The sequence below is a fragment of the Crocuta crocuta genome, unplaced genomic scaffold (assembly GCF_008692635.1).
Source record: "Crocuta crocuta isolate KB4526 unplaced genomic scaffold, BGI_CrCroc_1.0 scaffold344, whole genome shotgun sequence".
Taxonomy (NCBI): Eukaryota; Metazoa; Chordata; class Mammalia; order Carnivora; family Hyaenidae; genus Crocuta; species Crocuta crocuta.
The window spans coordinates 675,776-697,020 of record NW_027533081.1 but is presented as its reverse complement, the minus strand read 5'-3'; the positions used below and the strand labels follow the sequence as shown (position 1 = coordinate 697,020).

At 54.4% G+C, this 21,245-nt stretch overlaps 1 protein-coding gene across 1 annotated transcript; it reads right to left on the bottom strand.

The window, feature by feature from the left end:
* Positions 1–883: 883 nt before the first annotated feature.
* Positions 884–20,948, bottom strand: HIC2 (HIC ZBTB transcriptional repressor 2). The gene is made up of 3 exons (XM_077745876.1): positions 20,556–20,948; positions 5,389–5,486; positions 884–3,681 (listed from the first exon to the last, which is right to left on the bottom strand). The coding sequence occupies exons 2-3, from the start codon at positions 5,412–5,414 to the stop codon at positions 1,857–1,859; spliced, it is 1,851 nt and encodes a 616-aa protein (XP_077602002.1). The 5' UTR covers positions 5,415–5,486; positions 20,556–20,948; the 3' UTR covers positions 884–1,856.
* Between the last annotated feature and the right edge of the window lie 297 nt (positions 20,949–21,245).

The window sequence follows — 21,245 nt, the reverse complement described above, 5'->3', positions numbered from 1 at the left end:
GGGGTGGGACTCCAGACAGGGCTGAGCCAATGGGTGGCAGCCAGCCTCTTGCCAGAGCAAGACGGGACTGCTCAGAGAAGGTGCCAAAGAAGGGCAGGTCCCTTCTCTCTGTTCCCCAGGGTGGGGGTATACATCACTTTGTCCAGTGCCTCCTCACGCCTCTGCACTGGCTGGGCAGGGCTGCTGCTCTCCTAAGCCCCAGCTCTTGCAGGCCCAGGGGACAGGACAGGGGGGGCTCACTTCCACCTCATCCTGGCCCTGGCAGGGAGCGGCAGGGGGTTGGTTCCAGGCCCCGATCTCCTATGGGGCTGGAGCACTCACCCCCCTCACCCAGGCCCAGATCAGAAGCACACGAAGGCTCCCTGACGCTCACAACACACTCTGAACACCTGCAGGGTGGACACAGCCAGCGGTGTGCTCTGGGGGGGAAAGACACATGTGAGCTGACTGTGCAGCTGCAGGAGCTCCCCTCTAAGAGCACTGGGGTGGGGGGCCCAAGAGGGCCACCCGGGCCAGGAAGAGCCTGGCTCACTCAAACGTGTGTCTTCCTGTGCGCACTAACAGGAGGAAAACAAGTGTCATGGCCTCAACTGCCAGTCACCAACGTACTGTTCTCATGAATTCAAGAGGTAGCAAAAGGTCAGAAGTCTCTCCACCTTGATTGGGAAGGAAGGAAGGAAAGCGCAATATCGGTCCACACGCACCGCACCGAACACGCTACACACACACATGCACACGCACGCACACAGACAGACAGACACACACACACACACACACACACACACAGAGAAAATGAAAAAGAAGAGTACCGACGGCTCTGGCATTGAATCCAGCCTCCCCCCTCCCCCCACAAATCCCAGACCTTCCAGTTCAAACATTCACATAAACGTTACACTGGTTTTTCTCTTAATAAAAAAGAAGTACCTCTAAACAAAGAATATTCCTCAGAAACTATAGGAAAATCACTCTCTCTCCTGAGGCAGCCGAGGCGGGGCTCGGGGCCCAGGGAAGCCTTTGGCCAAGAAGGGCTTCTGGGGCCTGGAGGGGTGGGCGCCCCTCGGCCGGGGCGGGGGGCATGAGGGGCAGCTGCCCCTGTACATTCAGTCTGCAGACCCAGGCTCAGCCCCGAGGGGCCGGGAGGAAAATAAACTCTTGTTGGTTTTGGTTTAAAAAACAAAATTCAAAAAGAAAAAAGGAACAGATCAGTAGGAATAACAACCACCTAGGCCCAGAGGGCTCTTTAGCTGTGGAGAGGTAGGCGGTGGGGGGCCCCCTGACTGTCCCAGTGCCAGTGAGCAGTGACCCCTGGCTCCAGGAAGGAGGGCTCTGTCCCCTCCCCTCCAGCACCGCTCCCCAAAGAGCCAGGGTAGCCCGCACACAGACAAGCACTCGTGCACGCACACAGACACCGCCCCTGGCCTCAGGGCAGCCCTGCTCCTCCCCCAGCAGGAGGCCCCCACCCCCCCGGCCCCCTGCTCTGACCTGGCTTGCTGGAAAGGGGCCAGGTCCCAGCGAGACCCCCATGACCCACTCCCACAGGCCCTGTAGTGGCCCTCTCAGGGAGCCTGAGGCCTGGGCGGAATTGGGAGGTAGACTGCACACCAGCAATGCGCATGCGGAGCTTGGGCCCATCGGCTTCCCTCCTCTCTCTTCCCTTGGTACAGACTGTCCATTAAAGCTCTGGGTGTGGGGGGGCTGGCTGGAGGCGCACCAGGAGCCACCCCTTCGGGACCTGGGGGTCCTGGCCCCTCCCGCCCGGCCTCCGTGCTTCTTTCTTCCTTCCTTCCGTTGGCTCCCGAAGGCGAAGGCGAGTCTGCAGAGGGCACCCTCGGGCCGGGGAGAAGGGTCTTTGGCTTCTAGGAGGGGGAAGTGTGCATGCGCAAGTGGCTGATGAGGTTGCGCTGCTGGGTGAACTTGCCCCCGCAGAGCTGGCACTCATAGGGCTTCTCGCCCGAGTGCACGCGCATGTGCTCGGTGAGGCGGTACTGGCGGGTGAAGCGCATGCCACACTCGTCGCAGGCAAAGGGCTTCAGGCCCAGGTGGCTCCGCATGTGGCGTGTCATGGTGCCGCGCTGGGTGAACATTTTGCCGCAGATGTTGCAGGGGAAGGGCCGAGTCAGCCAGTGCGTCTTCTCGTGCTGTCGCAGCGTGGCCGGGTCCTTGTAGGTCTTCTCGCAGACGGAGCACTTGAAGGGCCGGGGCTCGGTCGCATAGGCCGCGCTGGGCGCCGACAGGTCCTCAGCCTCCTCCTCAGCACCCCCACTGCCCGTCTCATAAGCACCCTCTTCCTTGATGAACAGCTCCTCTTCCGTGTGCGTCTCCACGTGGGCGTTGAGCTGCTCAGAGCTGGGGAAGCCTTTGGCGCAGGGGATGCACACGTACAGGTTGTCCCCGTAGGACACCGTCTCATAGCCCTCCTGCCGGTACATGTAGTGGGTGCTGGCGTGACCGCTGCCCCCCTCGCTCCCGCTCTGCCCACTGTCTTCACTTCCATCCTTGCCATTCTCCTCCTCCTCCTTGCAGGGGTATGGGGGCTCCACGTAGGGCCCACTGGGGCCACCCCCCCCAACGCTGCTGGCCAGGATGCCATTGGGAACCCTGTCCGCTAGCCCCTCGGCCTCTTCCCCTGGGCAGGGGCCCTTGGGCCCTGCTTCCCTCCTCTCAAAGGGGGACCCCACCATAGGCTCCTTCTTGCTCCATTCCTTCTTGCGGGCTGAGTGCCGCAGGCTCTTCCGCGGCTGCCCGCCGGGCCCTTCCAGCAGACTCAGGTGGTTGTCCTCAGACCCCTCCAGATCCATGGGCTCATTGGGGGTGCCCCCCAGCTCAGCATAAGAGGCACTGTTGGCAACAGGAGGGGCAGAGGCTGAGAGGGGTGAGCCGTGCTGACTGTCGCTCAGCTGGGCCGGGTCATCGGGGGTGAGGGGGGGACCAGGAGTGGCAGGAGGCAGGGGAGGGCTCTTCTTGGACAGGTCTAGGCCCAGCTCCTGCTCGCAGCCCCCACTGCTCCCATTGGTGCTGCAGCTGCCCAGGCCAGCCTCCCCGCTAGCGGGACAGATGGCCCGGCTCAGGCCATGCACGCCCTCCTGGCTGGAGCCTCCGAGGAAGAGCTCGTCATCTGAGCCTTTGGCCTGGGGTAGCTCCTGGGGGGTGTGGGCCCCCTTGCGTCCATCCACAATCCCCGGATATCGTGCCTGGATGACAGATGCTGTGGACAGCCGCTGGCTCCGGGGAGGCCTCCCCATGCCAGTGGCACCCACTCGTCCGGAGCCAAAGGGCTTGCCGGCTCGCTTGAGTTTACGGCGGCAGAGGGCTGCCAACTCGGGCAGCTGGAGGTAGCTGGCGGCAGTGAGGAGAGTGCTGAAGTTGGGCTCGGCCGGCTGGTCGCTGGGCAGCAGCTTGCCTGTGTAGATGAAGTCCAGGATCTGCTGGAACACCGTGGAGCTGACCATGTCCGTGTCCAGGTTGATGAGGTTATCATGCAAGACCAGAGACTTGAAGTAGATGCTGCTGGCAGCCAGGACATTCTTGTGGGCCCGGAAAATGGAGTTCTCCACCATGATGATGACATCACACAGAAAGCCCTTTGTCCTCTGCTGGTTCAACTGCAGCAAGAGCTGCTTGGAGTGGCTGGGCAGCTCCATGTCGGGCCCCATGTCCCCTCGCCCTGCCCACGCGTACCACCTATGGGCAAGAACACATGTGGGCATTAGCCACCTGGGAGGCTCATCCAAGGGCTCAGAAACAGGGTGGGACTGCAGTGGTGTTCAGGGGGCCTCATCGGGCGCAGGACCTGGGCAGGGGCTCACTCTACCCATGGGGGCTCACCCTGCCTGAAAAAGGACACTGGCATTGGCCCCATTGCACTGATGAGAAAACAGAAGCAGAAGACAATGAAGATCACGTGATGCTAAAGAGAGAAAATGGGATGTGAATTTGGTTCCACAACCCAGGGTACCGTCTTCACACTCAAGTCAACCACATGTCCACAGGGGACTCAAAAATGACCAGCAGGGGACCGCAAAGTACTGGGAAGCAGTAGGGAATGAGGTGAGCAGAAGCTCCAGGACAGGCTCACTTCCCACATAGGCATGTATGTAGCTTCCCAGTTTTTAGGACAAACTAGAAATTGAGATTTTCAGGTTAAATCTCCCAATTGTCAAATAAAGGTTCTCTTTCCTATGCAGCCTCCACCTGTGACCTCTGCTCTGCCCTGAGTGCCTCTCAAACCACCCTAGTGGATTCCCAAATTTTCTGGTTTGCCAACATCACATTCCTATCTTCAGCCACTGCAGCCCAGCCACAGTCCCTTGCCAGTGCCTGCTCCCATCCCAGGAGGGCCCTGAGCACCCTAGCCTGGGTCTCTAGACGCTGAGCAGAGAGGGTGGCCTGGCCAAGCCCCTGGCACCAATGGGGCTCTGGGAAAGGCAGGCAGCTGGCCTTGCCAGTCTGGCACAGACACTGATGTCCTTAAGTAATAAACACACAGAAACCTCTGACCTCCACGGGAACCCTGCAGGTGGGCTTTGCAAGAGCATGTACATAGGTCTCTGGGAGCAGGGGTGCTCCAACCAGGCACCCATCCAAATGAGCAGCAGGACCCAAGGCACAAGGTGTGGCTCCACGCTCCCTCTGGCCCCTCACACAACCAACTCTGTGCTAGGCAGCTGACAAGTGTGCTTTCATGTATCCAAAAGTAACTGACTGCTGGGAGCCTCACCCTACCCAGGACTGGACACCCTTGTTTCTACCAGTGTACCCAACCCAGTTGTCTCCCTTAGGGCAGAGCCTGGAGGAATCACACCCATGTTGCACAGACACTTTCCACTCCCAGTTACCCCAACACCTGCTCTGACAGAGGCACAGCCCAAATGCGGCCTCAGAACTTACGCCTAACATACATTGGTAGACACTGCCACAAGCTAGCACCCAGGGCCCAATAGGAGGCAAGAAGCACTGGCTCAGGCAACCCAGCCGTTTAAGACTGTTCAGCTGGGGTTCAAAGGCTAGAGCCCAGGTCCCGAGGGAATCTACCGTCACTCCCTGCTCCTCGGCCAGTCGGGCAGGGACAAAGAGCTCAAGGCACACCTTCCACACTGGCAGGGACACCCAAGCCCAGGGAAATGTGGTCAGCCCCATCAGCACCCAGGATGCCTGGAGCAAGGGGCAGGCCAGTGGTAGGAGGCCCTGTCCTCCAAGAGCCCGTGAGCCACAGCAGCCCCTCCTCTGCAGGCTGAGAGCAGTGGGCCCCAACCTCCCCTCCAAGCTACCCAGCACTGCACGCACACAAAGGACCAGGCTGGGAACTGCAGGGCTGTGTGGGCAGCCCAGAAAGCCTTCCCTCACGCCTCCCCCTCCCTCCATCCTGCCAATTCCCTGTCCCCAGCCTACCGGAGTGCCAGGGGCCCAGAAACCATGTGAGCAGCAGCCAGTGGGGGTGGCCTCCTTGAGCGCGTGGCCTCCCTGGGGGTGCATCAATGCCTGGTCACCTAGGGAAGAGAAGATGGACAGGGTCACCCAGATACAAATCAGCAAGGGAGGGAAGGAGGGACAGCGAAGGAGAAGGCACGTGGTGGCCCTGGAGCCCTCACTCCCAGGAAGGTCTGGGGTCTCTCTGGGTGGGACACGAGGAGTAATCAGGCAGGGGACAGTGGCCATAGTGCCTGGCTGTCAGGGCCGGTGGCAGGGAAGGTCACAGGTCTGAAGACCAGGGCTCCACCCTCCTCCCACTCAAGAGATTTAGGGTACTCCAAGAGGCCACCAAGGCCTGTCAGGGAGCTGGTGGCAGGCGCAGAATTCCATAATTCCTGGCAGGCAGGCTTGGTGGCAGAAGGTCTGGGCAAGGCCCTTCCCAGGCTGGCCACATTTACATAACAAAAGGTCAAAATTGGAGGCCCTAGTGCAATGGGCTATTTATAAGAACCAGTCTCAACCGCTTCTGGCTCTCCTGCCTCCTTCCCTTCCTGAGCTGCCCTCGCCGCCACCCCCCCTCCCTGCTCAGAGGGCCCAGCCCCCTCCTGCCCAGCCCAGCCTGACCACATGGCCTCCCCTTGCAGGAGTTTCTGCAGGCCAGGCCTTTCAATACCAGCCCGCCAAAGCAGCTGGTAGCAGCAGCCAGATGCGGAGGGGCTCCTGCTGCCCACCCCACCCCCCAGAACTGCAGGTCCCGAGGGAGGGGGAATCCTGAGATTCTAGCTTTTTGCACCCAACTCAGGCAGGTCTGGGCTCCCTTGGAATGGAGCCAGGGGTGGGGGTGGAGGCCTGCAGCAGCCCTAGGCCCATCCCTGCCTGCCCTTCCCCCACCCCCAGGGCCAGGGAGGCTCAGCAGGTCCCTCAGGAATGTGACCAGACCCGGGGTGCGGGGTGGCTGGGAGGCCTCAGCTCCAGCCTGCCAGCTGTCTCTCTCTGGCCCTTAGCACAGCTCCCCTCTCATGGGGTGGCTCAGGGGTGTGGGGGAAGTGGAGAGGGGGGAATGATTGGTCCAGGATCCCACCCATGGCCCAGAGGGCAGCAGAACCAGCTCCGTCGGTCCACCAGAGACCTGAGAGCATCTACATTTAATGAAGGCAGCCCGGGCCCCTTGCCTGTGTAAAGAGTTCAGGCTCCCCTGCCAGGTGTTACCAGAGATGGCCAGCACAGAGTAGAGTGCCTGGCTGTCAGGCCCTTGGGAAGGGGGCGGAGACCACCTGGGCGCTGGTGAGAGCAGGTGGGACAGGGAGCCACAGCAATGTGTTCAAGCCAACCAGACACCCACCATACAGCCAGCCAGTGCCTGCTCCCCACCAGATCTCAGGGCAACCCAAGGCCTGCTGGGGCATCCACACAGTGGCCTCCGCTTCACCGTGTGCCAGGCCCTGCAACTAGAGATTACTTGCCCTTGTCGGAGATCAGTCGAACTACAGAAATCCAGGCAGAGAGCAGGCAACAGAACAGAACTTGGGGGCCTCCACAGGTACCCTCTGCTCCAGCCCTGCCAGCCACTTCACAGCCCCTAGAAGGCACAGTGACTGACCAAGGCCTCCCAGGCTGGGTCAAACAGGCCTCCTCTTGAGCCCAAACTGCCCACAGTACTGAGCAGACTTCGCTGCACCCTCCACCGGGTGGGGCCCCAGTGGAACTGCCTGCTGGGAATTCACAGCCAGCACAATGCCACCCTACCTGCCTCCCATCCCAGGCTGGGCCAAATGTGGGCCGCCACTATGTCTGTGAAGGGAGGGTCCCCCTTCTGCAGGGCCAGGACCCTCGCAAGGCATTTCTTCTTTTCTTGCCAGCAAAACAGCAACAATAGAGTTCTCTGCCCTACTGCTCAACATAGGGTATGCAAGCAGCAAGAGCCTAAGACGGAGAAAACACAGCCCGGGGTGGGGGGGAAGGGGTTGCCAAGTAACTAGAAACGTGGCTGTGGGGCTGGCCCAGCAAGCTGGCAGTGCAACACCCCACTGGGTACAGGGGCTGGTGCTCAGCCCTGGCAGAAGCCTGCAGGCTAGGATGAGGATACTGCCTGGCACCAGCTCCTGGCACCCAGCAGCCCCCTGGGAGCAGGCCCAGGCAGCGTGCCTATCAGCCCCAAGGATCCACGCCCAGCTCAAACCGTTGCCTGCCAGAGCAGTGGCCATAGAAAGCCCAGGATCTGGGGCAGTGGGATAGTCAAGGACTCTGAGGCTGAGATCTGGACCTGGTGAGGGTTGGGGGTATGGGGTGGAGAGTCCCCGGCTAGGCTGACCCCAGCAGGGAAGGGCAGGAGAAACACAGTCCCTGGGGGAAGGCCAGCTCTGCCTCCTTCCTTCTTATGAACACAAAAGCTGGGGGTGGGGTGGGGGTGGTAATGTACGGACAGACCTGGCTGTTAACACCTGGATTACCTTTCCCAGGTCCTTGTTTACAAAATGGTCAACACCCACCTACCTACTTGGGCTGTAACATTTTCTTTCCTTCCCCTCCAAGTCCCTGCCACAGAAAAGCCAACAGCAATCCACACGTACACACAGTGAAGGCAAGGCCAGAGCCCAGATATCCTAGACTTTTAAAACACACATCCAACTAAGGGAAGGTCAGGCCAATAGAGCTGAGCCACAGGGAGCTCCCTTGCACCTGTCTGCTGCTCTTTACTGTCTACCCTCCTCAGCCAAGGCATGAAAGGCCCAACCAGGCAATGTCATCCAGTGGAAAGAAACATCTTGGGGGGCATAAACACCCAATCAATAAACAAGATTATCTCAGGGAGGTGGGGGGGGGGGTGTGGAAGTACAGGGAAACTATAGTTTCTGTATATTCATTTCTGTAATATTCAAAATTTGAAATAAGTATACTACTTTTAAAATCCCCCAAAAAAGAAAAAAGCAGAATTGATGTATGAATACACATAAATCTCAAAATCATGATGTTGAGTGAAGGAAATCTTACATAAAAAAAAGTACAGACTGCAAAATCCCATTTAAATCAAGTCGTAGAACAGGCAGAACTAATCCATGGTAGAAACAAAATCACAAGAGCCTGTAGATAGACGGTGAGGTGAGCACTGTTTGGGAAGGGGCATGAGAAACTTTCTGGGCCTAGGGTGGCTCTTTATTTTGATAGGAGTTTGGGTTAAGGTTAATGAACTCACTGGTCAAAACTCAAGGGATCACCAGAAATTTGGGCACCGTGTTATATGTAAAGTTTACCTCATATTGAAAAAAAAATTCCAACAAAGAGGGAAAGAGGTTTCTAAAATTATGCCCTTCTGAGCAGCCCACTACCAGCTAACATTCACTCATCGTGGGTGCATAAGCAGCAGCTCATGAGGGCAGAGTGAGTGAATAGTCAAAGCCCTAGGTCAAGGATACTGACCTGAAATTTCCCACCCTGTTCCCCGCTCCCCCCAGCCCACCAAACACACACCAGCCAAAAAGCCAATGAGGATGGCAGGAGGCAGGGCCCATGGCCTCCTGACCGCTGGAGTAGCACCCCATTAGGAGCCCCACTTGCCCATGACCCCAGGCAGTCTACAGGGCCTCAAGGGCTCATGGAGAAGCTAGGATAGGGCCGCTTCCAGGCCTCTTTTCCTAGCACTCTACAAAAAGCAGGAGAGCATGCTCTAGCCTAGTCTTTCAGAGGCCATGAGAGGTTTTAAAATGAAACTGATCTTTGGTTAAGCAGAGAGCACAGGAGAACAATTCCAACCACCTATCTGATTGGAACTGTCCCAACTCAGCCTGGACACTCATCGTGTCCAAAGCCTGAGCTCCAGGAGACCTGGATATTCAGAACTGCTCTGGTCTGGGATGCCTGCCTGGCTCAGGTGGAAGAGCATACAACTCTTGATCTTGGGGTCATGAATTCAAGTCCCACACTGGGTGTAGAGATCATGTAAAATTCAAGAAGGGGGCACGGGGGGAAGAACTGTCCTGGTCATTCAACCTCCAGTGGTGTGGTGCCCTCTGGAGACCAGTCAGGCAGCCTCACCTCCCTGGGGCCTGGCCCCAGGTGCTGCGTCCCTCCTGGAGAAAGAGGAGCACATCCACACCCATCTCCAGCCCCCAGATAGGGGTCAAACCCAGGGAGTGTTTCACAGCTGGCACTCCTGACCCCTGTGAGCAGTATGCCCCAGAAAAATGCTGTCTGTTCTACTCAATGCCTGACCTCCTGGAGGCAGGAACAAGTCCCCTGTCTGCACTCCAGATACCACTGTGGGCACCTTGACTGAAGGCCTCCCAATTTCAGAAAACTTCTCCACCTCCGCCTCCAACCAGAAGGGTGGGCCCTAGAGAGAAAGGCGAAGGACAGGGAAAAGGGGACCACCTGCTTTCTCCCCCTGTGCCAGCCTCTTTGCCCAGATCTCCTGGAAACTTTGTCACCCCACCTCCCTCACTGATGGCCCTCCTTCACTTCCTCAACTGGGACTTCTCACAAGAGTCCTGGAGCTATGCTGGAGGACAGGAGGAGCTCTGTCCAGCCCACCCCAAAGCACCTAACAGGAGACCATCTTTTCTCCTTAACCACACCTGGCCAGAAGTAACAGGGATACAGGAATCTTTCAGCTGCCCATCGCCCAGAGTTCCACTGCCAGATAGGAGGTACAAAGGGTGCCAAGCAGAGGGGCACTGCTGGGCAAAGTACAGCCAGCAACAAGGCAGCTTCCATACCCACAGGGGTTTAGCTCTTCTGTGTCAGAGAGGGCATCAAACATACTGGCTACTGTTCCCAAGCCTGAATCTGAGGTCAGCACTGGCCTTAGTCACAGCAGACCGGCACTGGTCACCTGGTGCTCCAGGTATGGTACTAACAAGTGCCTCTTCCCTGAAGGCCTGGCCCCGCCCAAGCTGCAAGAGAGCAGCTTGAGGGCATGGTGGAGACAACCTGGAAGGTACAAGCAGCCCAGGATCCAGAAGAACGAAGGCCCCGCCCCCAACCCACAGGCCAGCTCAGCAGACCAGAAGCCCAGGACTGCATTCTCCTGTCCCCGTGGCCTGGAATCCTCCTCCATACCCCTCTTCTCTGTATTTGTCCATGAAGTCTCTTCCATCCCCTTCACTGGCAGCCTCTCGCCCCTTCACCACCCACCCAGAGAGCACCTCAACCTACCTCAGTCTAGGAGACAGCAGCCTGCCTGTGGGGAAGACTAAGGAGTTATCTATCTCTATCTCCAGGGACAGATAAGACGACAAGCTTCTGGGGGTTAAGGAACTTGTTCAGAGTCACAAGAGCAAGCAGGTGGCAGGATGAGGGCTCAAAGCCTGATCCAGAGCCGCTGTCAAACTGTCCTTACCCCCACAAACGGATAGCATGCACCTCCCATGGCCAGGCAAAGTGCCACATATGGAACACCGCCCTCCATGCAGAGCTGGGAGGAGGGATTTTGGTCTGCACCTCCACCCTCACCTTCCCCTGCCACCACCATCCACGTCCTCATCATAGCAGGGCCTCAGCTGGGCTGCATTCTCTTGACCTCAGTGTATAAGGTCAGCCCAGCTCCTTTACTGCCTCAGGCCAGTGAGAAGCTTCTGGCTAGAAGCGACAAGGTGGGGCCCCCATCACACAGCCTGCTTTGGTGCCCAGGCTGCGAATGCTGCTCTCTGGGAACACCCATGGCCTCCATGACCTCTCTGGCCTGCTCCTCCAGGCATGGGCTGCTGGTGGGTGGGACTCAGTGCTCTGGGCAAGCCCAGCCGTGTAATCTAGCCCAGACTTGGATGCCAGCCAGCAGCTCCTGGCTCTTCTCCCAGACCATCCTCCTGGAAAGCAACAGGCTCTGCGAGTGCCAGGAGCCCAGCACTCCCTCCAACACGGCTTCTACGAAATAAACGTTTGGGTTCCACTGAGTGCATCAGTAGCATGATGATCCGGGACCCAGTGTTGGCATCCTTCTCTGCCCCTCAGGCTGGCCCTGTTGCCCACCCACCAGCTCACCCTGAACAGCAAGGCAAGCAGCACCCACCTCAGCGGGACTGAGTCTGTCCTGAAATCCCCTTGGGCCTTACTGAGGACCCTGTGCTGCTTGTAAAGGCCAAGTCCTGCCTGGGCCCTGCCCACCTTCGTCTCCGTACACTCCCATCTAAGAGGTGGGCCAGCTCCTGGGTTAACAACACGTTGAGGAAAAGGCTAGTAAGTGCTAGTGTGAGGAGAGGCCTGGCAGGAAGCTCCACACTGCACAGGCCCTATGGCCTGCAAACGTGGCTTCTCCAGGGCAGCCTTGGGTCCTCTCCCTCCTTCCCCCAGGCCTACAACCCTCCCATCGCTCCTGGCTTTGAAGCCAACCAGAAGCAAGGCCAGGATGGTCTTGGGAGCCTGCAACTGGATTTCCTCTGGGGCTCGGACACGACTGGCTACCTGGCACCAAAAAAGGCACAGGACAGCTTCCCAGTGGAGGGTCAGGTCTGGCAGTGTACCAAGCCAGGCCAAGACCTTAAGTGCCACCTGGGCGAGGCAGGTGAGCACTGCTCAAAGAAAGGAAAGAGCAATTTAAGATTATGATTATTAGCACAAAAGCTACACTCACCTCCAGGCTCTCTGTCCCTACTGCATTCCCTTCGGGAAGGACCTGAGCTATTGGGGAGAAGCTCACTGGCAGCGACGGAGGAGCCTGAAGGCATGGAGCACCCATGGGGTGGACTGGCCAACAGGACACCAGAGCAGGGGGACATCTGTCATCCCCATCAGGCAAGGAGCAAGTGAAAATCCGGGAGCTACTTCAGTCAGGAGGTAGAGAGGCCCCAGCCCCATTTCCCACTGGTCTTGCTCCTCACGGGGGACAGCCCAAGGACCAACAGTCGCACCTACAGCAGCACCACCACCAGGGGCTCACAAGAAACGCTGCTGCTCAGCCTTCAAAACCAGAACTTGCATTTGAACCTCATGGGACTCACATGCACATTCAAGTCTGGGAAGTGCTGAGGTGGGTTCTAAGCTTTCTACTGCCAAGAAAGCCCAATGTTCTCCAAGTAGTAAACGCTAAGCCTAAGCCGATGGGTGTCAAGAGGAAGGCGATAGCTCCCAATGGGAAGACGTTATTTCCTAGATAAATAAGCCCAGAGAGTGATTAATAAAAACGGTGGACCCGGAACATGAGGCAGCGAGGAGGAGCCTGGTCACCAGGCATCTATGGAGGCAGGACACAGCTGAGGGCAAGGGCTGCTGGGCCTGGCTGGTAGGCAGAGGCCTCAAGGGAGGAGAGGAGCAGGACAGCACAGTGGTAAACAGGCAGAAACGCCACATGTGAAGAGCTAAAGGGCACCCGGAAAGCCTGGGCAGCCCCCCTGGAAGAGACTATCACCATCATCTCACCTGGCCCAGGGACACCCTTCAGATGAGGTAACTGAGCCCCAGAGCAAGACACAGCTGAGTCACATAGCAGCAGCTGCCAACCCCATTGCTCACTCCACAATTTCAAAACCAATCCTAGTAGGCATAATAACAAGTCTTATAACAACTAAGGACTCTGAAAGAATTAAAGCCAAACAAAACAAACCCAAACTCCTACATCTTCTACTGCACATCAGACAAGAAAATATTTCATGATCAAAAAAGGGAAGAACCACCTCTCAACCTAGAGGAGTCCTTCCCAAGAAAGGGTGGTTGACAACGACCCAATGGTCACTGTGGGCTAGTCAGAACTCTTGAGGCAAGTTGGCATTGAGGCAGTGCTGCCCTGCTTCATGACATGGCAGGCCAGGATGACACCAGAAATGGCACCCTAAAGAATTAGGAAAAAACAAAAACAAAAACAAAGTCAGACAGTAATGATGGGGCTTTAATTGGCCGGGCAAAACTAAAGAATTATTCCCTGAGGAGAAAGAGAAAGGTATTATTTTAGAAATAAAACCAAGATGAAAACATGCAAGCCCTGTGTTCCAAGGCATACACCAACAGAACTCTACTACGTGCTCAGCACATCCCAGGCAAGAGCGTGCACGGCAGCCCTGTTCACAGGAACCTGACACCGACAAGACGAGTAGCCAAAGGTAGAGGGCCAGTTGCCTAGCCATGCACAGGACTGAACATTCATATGTACAAATGTACCTTTCATGGGTTAAAAATATTGACTGTTGGCGATGTCACATGGTTTGATTTACATGCACATACATGAGTCTCTTGAGCACTCTGCTGACCAAAAGAGACTAGGTGGTGTGATTCCATTCACGTAAATTGGAAAGCAGGCAGCACAGATCCAGGGATGAGGGGAGAGTGGGGAGGAGAGGGGGTGACTCAAAGGACTCAACAAGGGGCTTCTGGGGTTGTGTTTCTCATTCTGGATGCTGGTTACACAAGTAAGTCCATCTGTGAAGAACCCTCGGAGCTGTCATTCACAACTGCACATATTTCCTACGAACAATATACTTGAGCACAATACAGTGCACAAACACCTTCAGGATGGGAAGCAGGGCCCAGTCTTGTTCCTGATTAGCAAGTAGATGCAAGCCAGGAAATAACCTCCCTGAACCACAAATAACAACAATCACAAGACAAGGAGCTGAGAACTGACAGGACAGAGTGGCCACATCCAGGACAGAATATCCTTCTTGGATGAGAGAACTCTATACAGACCTGCCAGGAAGCTACAAGAAATCTAGAAACCAGCGTAAACTCGTTGTCTGCCATCCAAAGTAACAACAACCTGATGACGTTTTTTAATCCTCACATCTAGCTGATACTTCAACAGACAGGAGGAAGTCCACTCAGGCAAGCCCAAAAGAAGAGGAAATTCAGAACTGCAGGTGAGGTACAAACAGGATACCTTCCACCAAGGCCCAAGCAGGTCCCAGAGGGCTAGCTGGGTGCATCAAAGGGAGGAAGCCAAGAAGAAAGTAGTTGCAGCCCTTGGGAATGGGGGGGGCGGGGGGTCAAAGGGAGCCGCTAAGCAAAAGTAAAGGCCCCTTGGGTCCTATGTGATCAAACCCCCAAACTCTCAGAGCCTTAAACAAATGACGAAAGGAGTTTCAGCCAAAGATCAAAGATTAGGTTGTTTTAATCCAAAAAGAAAAAAAAAAAAATCAAGTGGAGACACCATGGACACCCACTAGAGCCTTTTTTTCTTAAAGCATTTTTTTAATGTTTATTTATTTTTGAGAGAGAGAGAGAGAGACAGAGTGCAATCAGGGGAGGAAAGAGGGAGACACAGAATCTGAATCAGGTGCCAGGTTCTGAGCTGTTAGCACAGAGCCCAACACGGGGCTCGAACTCATGAACCATGAGTTCAAGACCTGAGCTGAAGCCGGCCGCTTAACTGACTGAGCCACCCCGGTGCCCTCCCCACTAGTTTTTAAAAAGGCATTTTTAAGGGTAAAACTAGTGAACTTCTATAGAGAAGCTCACACTCTTTGGCCCTATGCCAAAGGCTTATTTTTAAAGCCTCCAGGTGTGGTACTTTACAGAAGAGATCTCACCCGTCCAGCAGGTGTCTTGAAGGGTCTGACACAGGAGAGGCCAAGAGCTCAGAAAGGGAATCGGACAGAGAGACCTACTCAGACTTGAAATAAATGCACAGAATGTCACTCTACTTTTAAAATGGAGTCTTGGTGGTGCTGGAAGGATTGTTTAGCATTAAGAAACTGGGTTTAGAGACAAAAGAAAAAAAAAGGAAACAAGTATTTATCTGCCTGGAGAAGTAGAGCCGAGGGTGAGGTGAAAACAGGGCTACTTAAGAGGAAACAAAAACTCTGCCCTGAAAACACCGAACCCCCACTGGCAGAAGGAAGGATGAAATGTAGGACAGCGCCACCTTGGAACACTCCAAGTGGGGACAGGAACACAGAAACCACAGCTACACGCAGCACTTCAGTGAATCTCGAAATAGAAATTAGTGCTTGGCTCTGAGCGCACAAAGAGCAAACCCAGGCAACTGCTGTTCAAGAATCCAGACAAGTCCAGGGAGGCTACAAAGAAAATCTAGGGAATGGTTAACCCACAACCGGAAGAGTGGTGATTTCTGGAGGGAGGCAGGGATAAACTGGGGAGCAACACAAGTGGGCGTCCAGGGGCTACTTCTTACAAGGAAACAAGGAAACAAGGGTGTGTATTGCTCACTAAACCTATATGTGTGCATGTGTAATGTACACCCTCCCATTAACACTTTTGTAAATAACCTAGAGCATAATCTTCAACTCAACTGAGGAAGCTGGCCCGCTCTGTGCAGAAGTCCCAAAAGAATGGGTAGCAGGAAGAGAACTTCTAGAATTTTCTTTCCTTCCTTCCTTTCGAACTCACAACCCTGAGGGTCAAGACCTGAGCTGAGATCAAGAGTCAGACCCTCAACCGACTGAGCCACCCAGGCACCCCTGGACAAGACCATCTAGATTCACGGAGAAGCCAGAAACTACAGCTGTGAGATACCCGCTGAGCACTGCTCACATCACTTGACCCAGGACCCCATATTCAATAACCACACACTGGGCAAATATGGCAACAATGTGCCAGCAAGGGCTTCAGAGGGTTCCATCCCACTGGAGATGCCCAGAAAGTACCCCTCTGTCCTAAACAGAAAGCAACATAAAGTAGGGCCTCCATACCCGGGAGGCTAGGTGTGCCTCACCCAACAGGATGGAAATCCCAGGAACCCTCCCAAGGACTGGAGGGGAAGAGGGCAGTTAACTCTGAGTGAAAATATCAAAGTCTAGCACACATCTCCCTTCTGTAGCCTCTGCCCCCTCCAATTCGGAGTCCAATCAACCCTGAGTTATCTTTCTCAAACACCGATCTCATCCAGTCACTCCCCTGCTTAAAGCTTTCAATGCATTCCCGATGCCTGGATAAAGTCCACACTCCAGCCCAGGCTGCAGGGTGCTTCCCAGAGCGGACCTGGCCCACCTCTCAGCTTGGCTGGTCCACAGTCATGCCTGAGTGCCCCTCCTCTGCGAAGCCAGCCCTGCATTTCTCCAGGCACCCGATGTCAGCACTAGCTGCCCAGCTGCTTCCCTCTGTGCACCCCCCCTGCACCCATGCCCTACTCCCAGGCTCCCCCACCCCACCCCAAGCAGGTTCCCAAGGTGAGGGACCCGATGGCCCACTAGCCCAGCAGCCACAGCCGCACTGTGCACGGCGCAGGCCCTCATAAAGGTTTATTGGGTGAGCAAATACCGGTCAGGAAGGTGCAGTGTTGAGAAGAGTGAAATAATAACGTGAGAGAAGATGAGGCAGCAGGAAGAGGGGGCAACAAGAAAGGAGAGAGGCTGCCCAGCGCCCTCCCTTGTCAGCAGTTCCAAAACTGTGGTCTACGTTCTTCAAAATGAGGGCTCCCAAAGAACCAAAAAAACTTTCATGTGGTTTACACATTAGTGTAGTCAGTGTTACTGTTCTACATTTACTGTATTTAAAAAAAAAACTGGTAATTAAACCAAATAATTGATTCAGAATATCAATAAAAAACACCTGTTAACATAAATGCCATGACATTAACATAAATGCATTAAAAATGTTTTTATGAAAAAAAATTCCAAAATTTAAAAAAAATTAGTGAGAAGAGTAGTACTGCTTTATATTTGGCATTTGTTTTACGTTTTAAATCTCTTTAACGTCTGGCTTAATAGAAGTAGCTAGATTCTCATATCTGTTTCTACACATAGTCTATTAGGGTATGTGGTTTTGATTAAAGTCTATCAAGAAATGTGACTTCACACAGATAGAAGAGAGGAGTATTTTAATAATCCTTTCAGCTAACTACAGCTATTCTTCACTGGCATTACACTAAAACTCGACAGGCAGTGGTTTCTTAAAAGTTGCGATGGGAATCGTATCTGTGACTATCTCGCACTCAGTTACGCAAAAATCCATTGGCCTACAATGCACTCACATCCACGCAGGATTTTGCAACATCAAGCACTAGTCATTTGGTTCACTGAGTTAATCAGATCTTCCAAATGTCACATTTCATTATACAACACCAAAAAAATCCATGTGTTAATATCACCGCTGATCTTATCAGTGAAGTCTAAGTCAGGCTCACCATGATGGATAGTTTTCCAAAACTCTCATTCTCCCTTAAGGGTTCTAGCACTGGCAACAAATATCATCAGTTGTTTTCCTTAAAGTGGTAAAGTTCACTTTGTTCATTTGAGAAAATATCTGCACAAATTCTCCAAGTCTGAGTAACCACACCTTGTCTGTCAGTCCTTCTCTCAAGTAAAAACAGTATTATTCCATGAGAAAAAGCAGCTAGTTCAGAGCTCAGCCCAAGCAAATGCAAAGTGTGTTTCTGGAGACAGCGGCTATACTCCACGGTAGTCACATGGAATACACCTCATTTCATCACATGTAATATTAAAAAGACGTGTGTGTACTCCAGGGTCTAGATCTACCACTCAGTCATCGGTACTGCCTCCCCAGGACACTCATTAGACTGCGAGTCTCAGTCTAGAGCACCAATAGTGGAGAACACAGCTCTGGGTGCTGCATACACCCACCACAGCTGTGCACAGGACAAAGGCCAGTAACTTCTAAGAATTATGAAAAGGGTCTTGGGGGAACCACGGGGTCTGCAAATCACTCTGAGAACAGCTGACATGCATTAGCTCAAATATATCTAACAACCCATTTTACAGGCAAGGAAAATGAGGCACAGAGAGGCACTCTTCCCAAAACCACACTTGTTCACCAAACACTCCAAAAGGCAGGTTTGACAAACTCCAAACAGACCTCCAGAGGCCTGCTCGCTAAGAGCTGGCAATGCTTCAGGAGCAAGCTGGGCCTTTGCACGCTGTGGGCCCTCCAGAGGCAGAGGTGGTCACAGGTGGTGGGGTGGGGGGGAGGGGTGCTACAGGAAGCAGGATGTGCAAGCTCGCTGCCTGCTGGGGGCATGAAGTCAAAGTCCCCTCCTGCCCAAAGCAGCTAAGACAGCCCTGCTGCCCTTATCAGCGTCAACACATGCATGGAATGTGGGACTTTGGAAAAAGTCCTCTCCCCTCTGCCTGCACCCCTCTGGCGCTCAGGTTCACCTACCACAGCCAAAGAACAACCCAAGCCCAGCATTCAACCCACCTGCACCTGGAGCCTAGTGGCAGGTAGAAAGGCACCTGCTGGAGGTGGCCCAGGGCACTTGAAGAGGCTATGGCTTGGCCCCTCCCCTTACCCCCAAGATCACCCCATCTACCAAGAAAGAGCCTAACACTGCTAAGAGACAGGCCACCCTGCCCAGTGTCATACAACACAGCACCACTGGCCCAAGCACCTCTCATTCACTGACAGAGTGAGAATACCAAGAGAAGGAAAGGAGCCCAGCTCTGAGTTCTCAGGACCCCCCAGAGCCTCTCCCTCAAGGCTCCTCTGGAAGTGGTTAGCAAAAGCCAAAGTTTCACGTGCCAATAGGGAAGGCGTTGAGGCTGGAAGAATAAGGAGGACCCAGAGAGTCCTGGAGGGTGGTGGGGATGGACCTGCTCGCCAGGCTTGTAGTGGCCCCTCCCCAGTTTATAAGGGTCTACCAGCCAGCTCCAGCTCCAGGCTTTGTCCCAGACAGCTATCCTGCCACCCCACACAAAATGAAAATCTCCGGTTCCAAGCACTGCTCAGAGGAAGAAGCCCACACATACGTGTGCAAGGCTGTCACCGGTGTGTGATTTTGCTTACCTTACTCTTAGAACTTCTCTACCCACCTCCTAGCTATGTGACTTAAGAGTAATTGCTTACCCTCTCTGAGCTACTTGTACAGCGAAGATTGATAAAAATGATTGGCACTGCACAGGTTATGTTCCAAGGATTAAATTCGGAGCACCTCCCACAAGGGCTAGCATAGGGTAACAGCCCAAAAGTGAGTGCCCAACCATCTTCTGCCACACTTTCCTAGCATTCGGTCAGGAATTCTCCCAGTTTTCAGGCAAAGCTGAAGTAGCATGTGTCAGACAGAAACCATCAGCCACCTTCTAGAGGGAAGTCCTGTGGCATGATGGGATGAAGAGGAAAAAGAGCTGAGGCAGGAACCCACCCCCAGGACCACTTGCTCTCAAGACAGAACCTCAGAGTCCACCTACCAAGATGTGTACAGGTGGAAAAGAACAGAGAGGGAGGACACCTTGCCTGTGCTCCCAACACCACCCGCTGCTTCCTCAACTACCAGCCATGACTTAATCCTCCCTCCTTCACTGCCGCAGCCCAGACTGGTCTTCTTCCCTAAAAAACAGCACTTCCTACACAAGACACCAACCAGAACCACACCAGACTCAGTGGACTTGCTCACCTCATTCTCTAAGCTGCCCAGAGCAGGCAGGGCTTTCTTATGTTCCATCTGCCCACAGATAATGCACTAAGCCCCAGGACAGTTCATTGTTCTGTTCCGGCAAAGGGAGCTGGGCCAGGCTAGCCAGATCTTACCTGAAGCTCTGCCTCCAACACCCCTTCACAGCCACCCCACACACTCTGTTTCCTGGCCCCTTATACACCTTACTCAGATAACAATCCAGAAAAGCAACCTCAGGGACCAATCTCTCCCAGGGACCTTGAGGTCAGAAAGAAAAACAAGAGCTCAGGTCTCGGGAATCCCCCACTATGGGCCACAGCGGGCTCATGTGGGAGCCACAAGGATCCCAAATGTCACTATGTCAGGCCCTGCCAGGGCACACAGAGACCAACCAGGGCCCAAGAATGCAACCACAAGACCAGAACAGGTAAACTCTGAAAGTCAAGCAGGACCAAGAGTCCTGGGCAAGGAACCTCTGAGGAGCTGCCCCCTTAGTGTATATGGGCCTGTGGTCCCTCCCATGCCACCAAGTAAGAGGGACCATGAAAAGAGTGAGTCTCAGTGGCGCCTGGGTGACTCAGTCGGTTAAGCGTCCGACTTTGGCTCATGATCTCACAGCTCGTGAGCTGGAGCCCCATGTCAGGCTCTGTGCTGACAGCTCAGAGCCTGAGCCTGCTTCTGATTGTGTCTCCCTCTCTCTCTCTGCCCCTCCCCCTCTCCTGTTCTGTCTGTCTCTCTCTCTCAAATAAACAATAAAAAAAAAAAAAGTGAGCCCTTTCTGTGTCTGGTGCTTCTCCAAGACCCAGAGAACTAAGAGAATCAACCTAACTAGTTTTGTAAACCCAATCCCACTGGGCCATTAGAGTAAAGCAGTTCATGACCACCCCAGGTCCTAACACACTGGTTGATTTGGACTTACCACTTGCTGGATTCTATTACCAACAAAGAATCTTCACCTGCTAAAGCAGTCGTTCTCAATCCTGGCTGTGCATCAAATTCATTTCCAAGTATCAGGAACCATGGACATTAGAAATAGTCTGGGCTGGACCAGCCTCTACCAGCAAACAGGTGATCCTGATGTCCGGAGCTGAGAAACAGGGCACTAGCAGGCAGGCCTCTTCCAGGAAGCAAGGATAACAGCATGCACTCATCACAAGGAAAGTTCCATGGTGTCCATAGAGGGTCAGGCCACTGAGGCCCCAAGACCCACTTTCCCAGCAATCAACTCTACTCTCGCTTCTCATTCATTTCAGATACAAGAATTCACCAAGATCTGATAAGCTTCCAAAGCAGCACAGGTGAGGAAACTGCAAAGGCCATGGAGCAGTTTTCCTCCTTACAGGACCTATAACCAGGCTGATGGAAAAGACTAAAGGAGTGCACACTCCAGTGTGTGGTGGGAGCAGCCCTCTACTCCGTGGGGGTGGTGGAATTTCTATTCGCAAGGCACTGGAGTGGCCCCTCCCCACACTCACCTGAGAGAACCCACCCGCCCACAGGTGCTGCTGGGAAAGAAGCCTGAGGCTGCAGCAACAACCAGGAACGCATGGGACAAGTCTGCACAGCAGCCACACCCGTGCCAGAGCCAACAGCCAGCCCTCCCATCTCC

Bases quoted from the DNA above. Each gene is read 5' to 3' on its own strand.
- HIC2 (XM_077745876.1), bottom strand. From the start codon at position 5,414: ATGGTTTCTGGGCCCCTGGCACTCCG. The intron at 3,682-5,388 runs GTAGGCTGGGGA...TCTTGCCCATAG, and splicing joins TCTGGGCCCCTGGCACTCCG to GTGGTACGCGTGGGCAGGGC.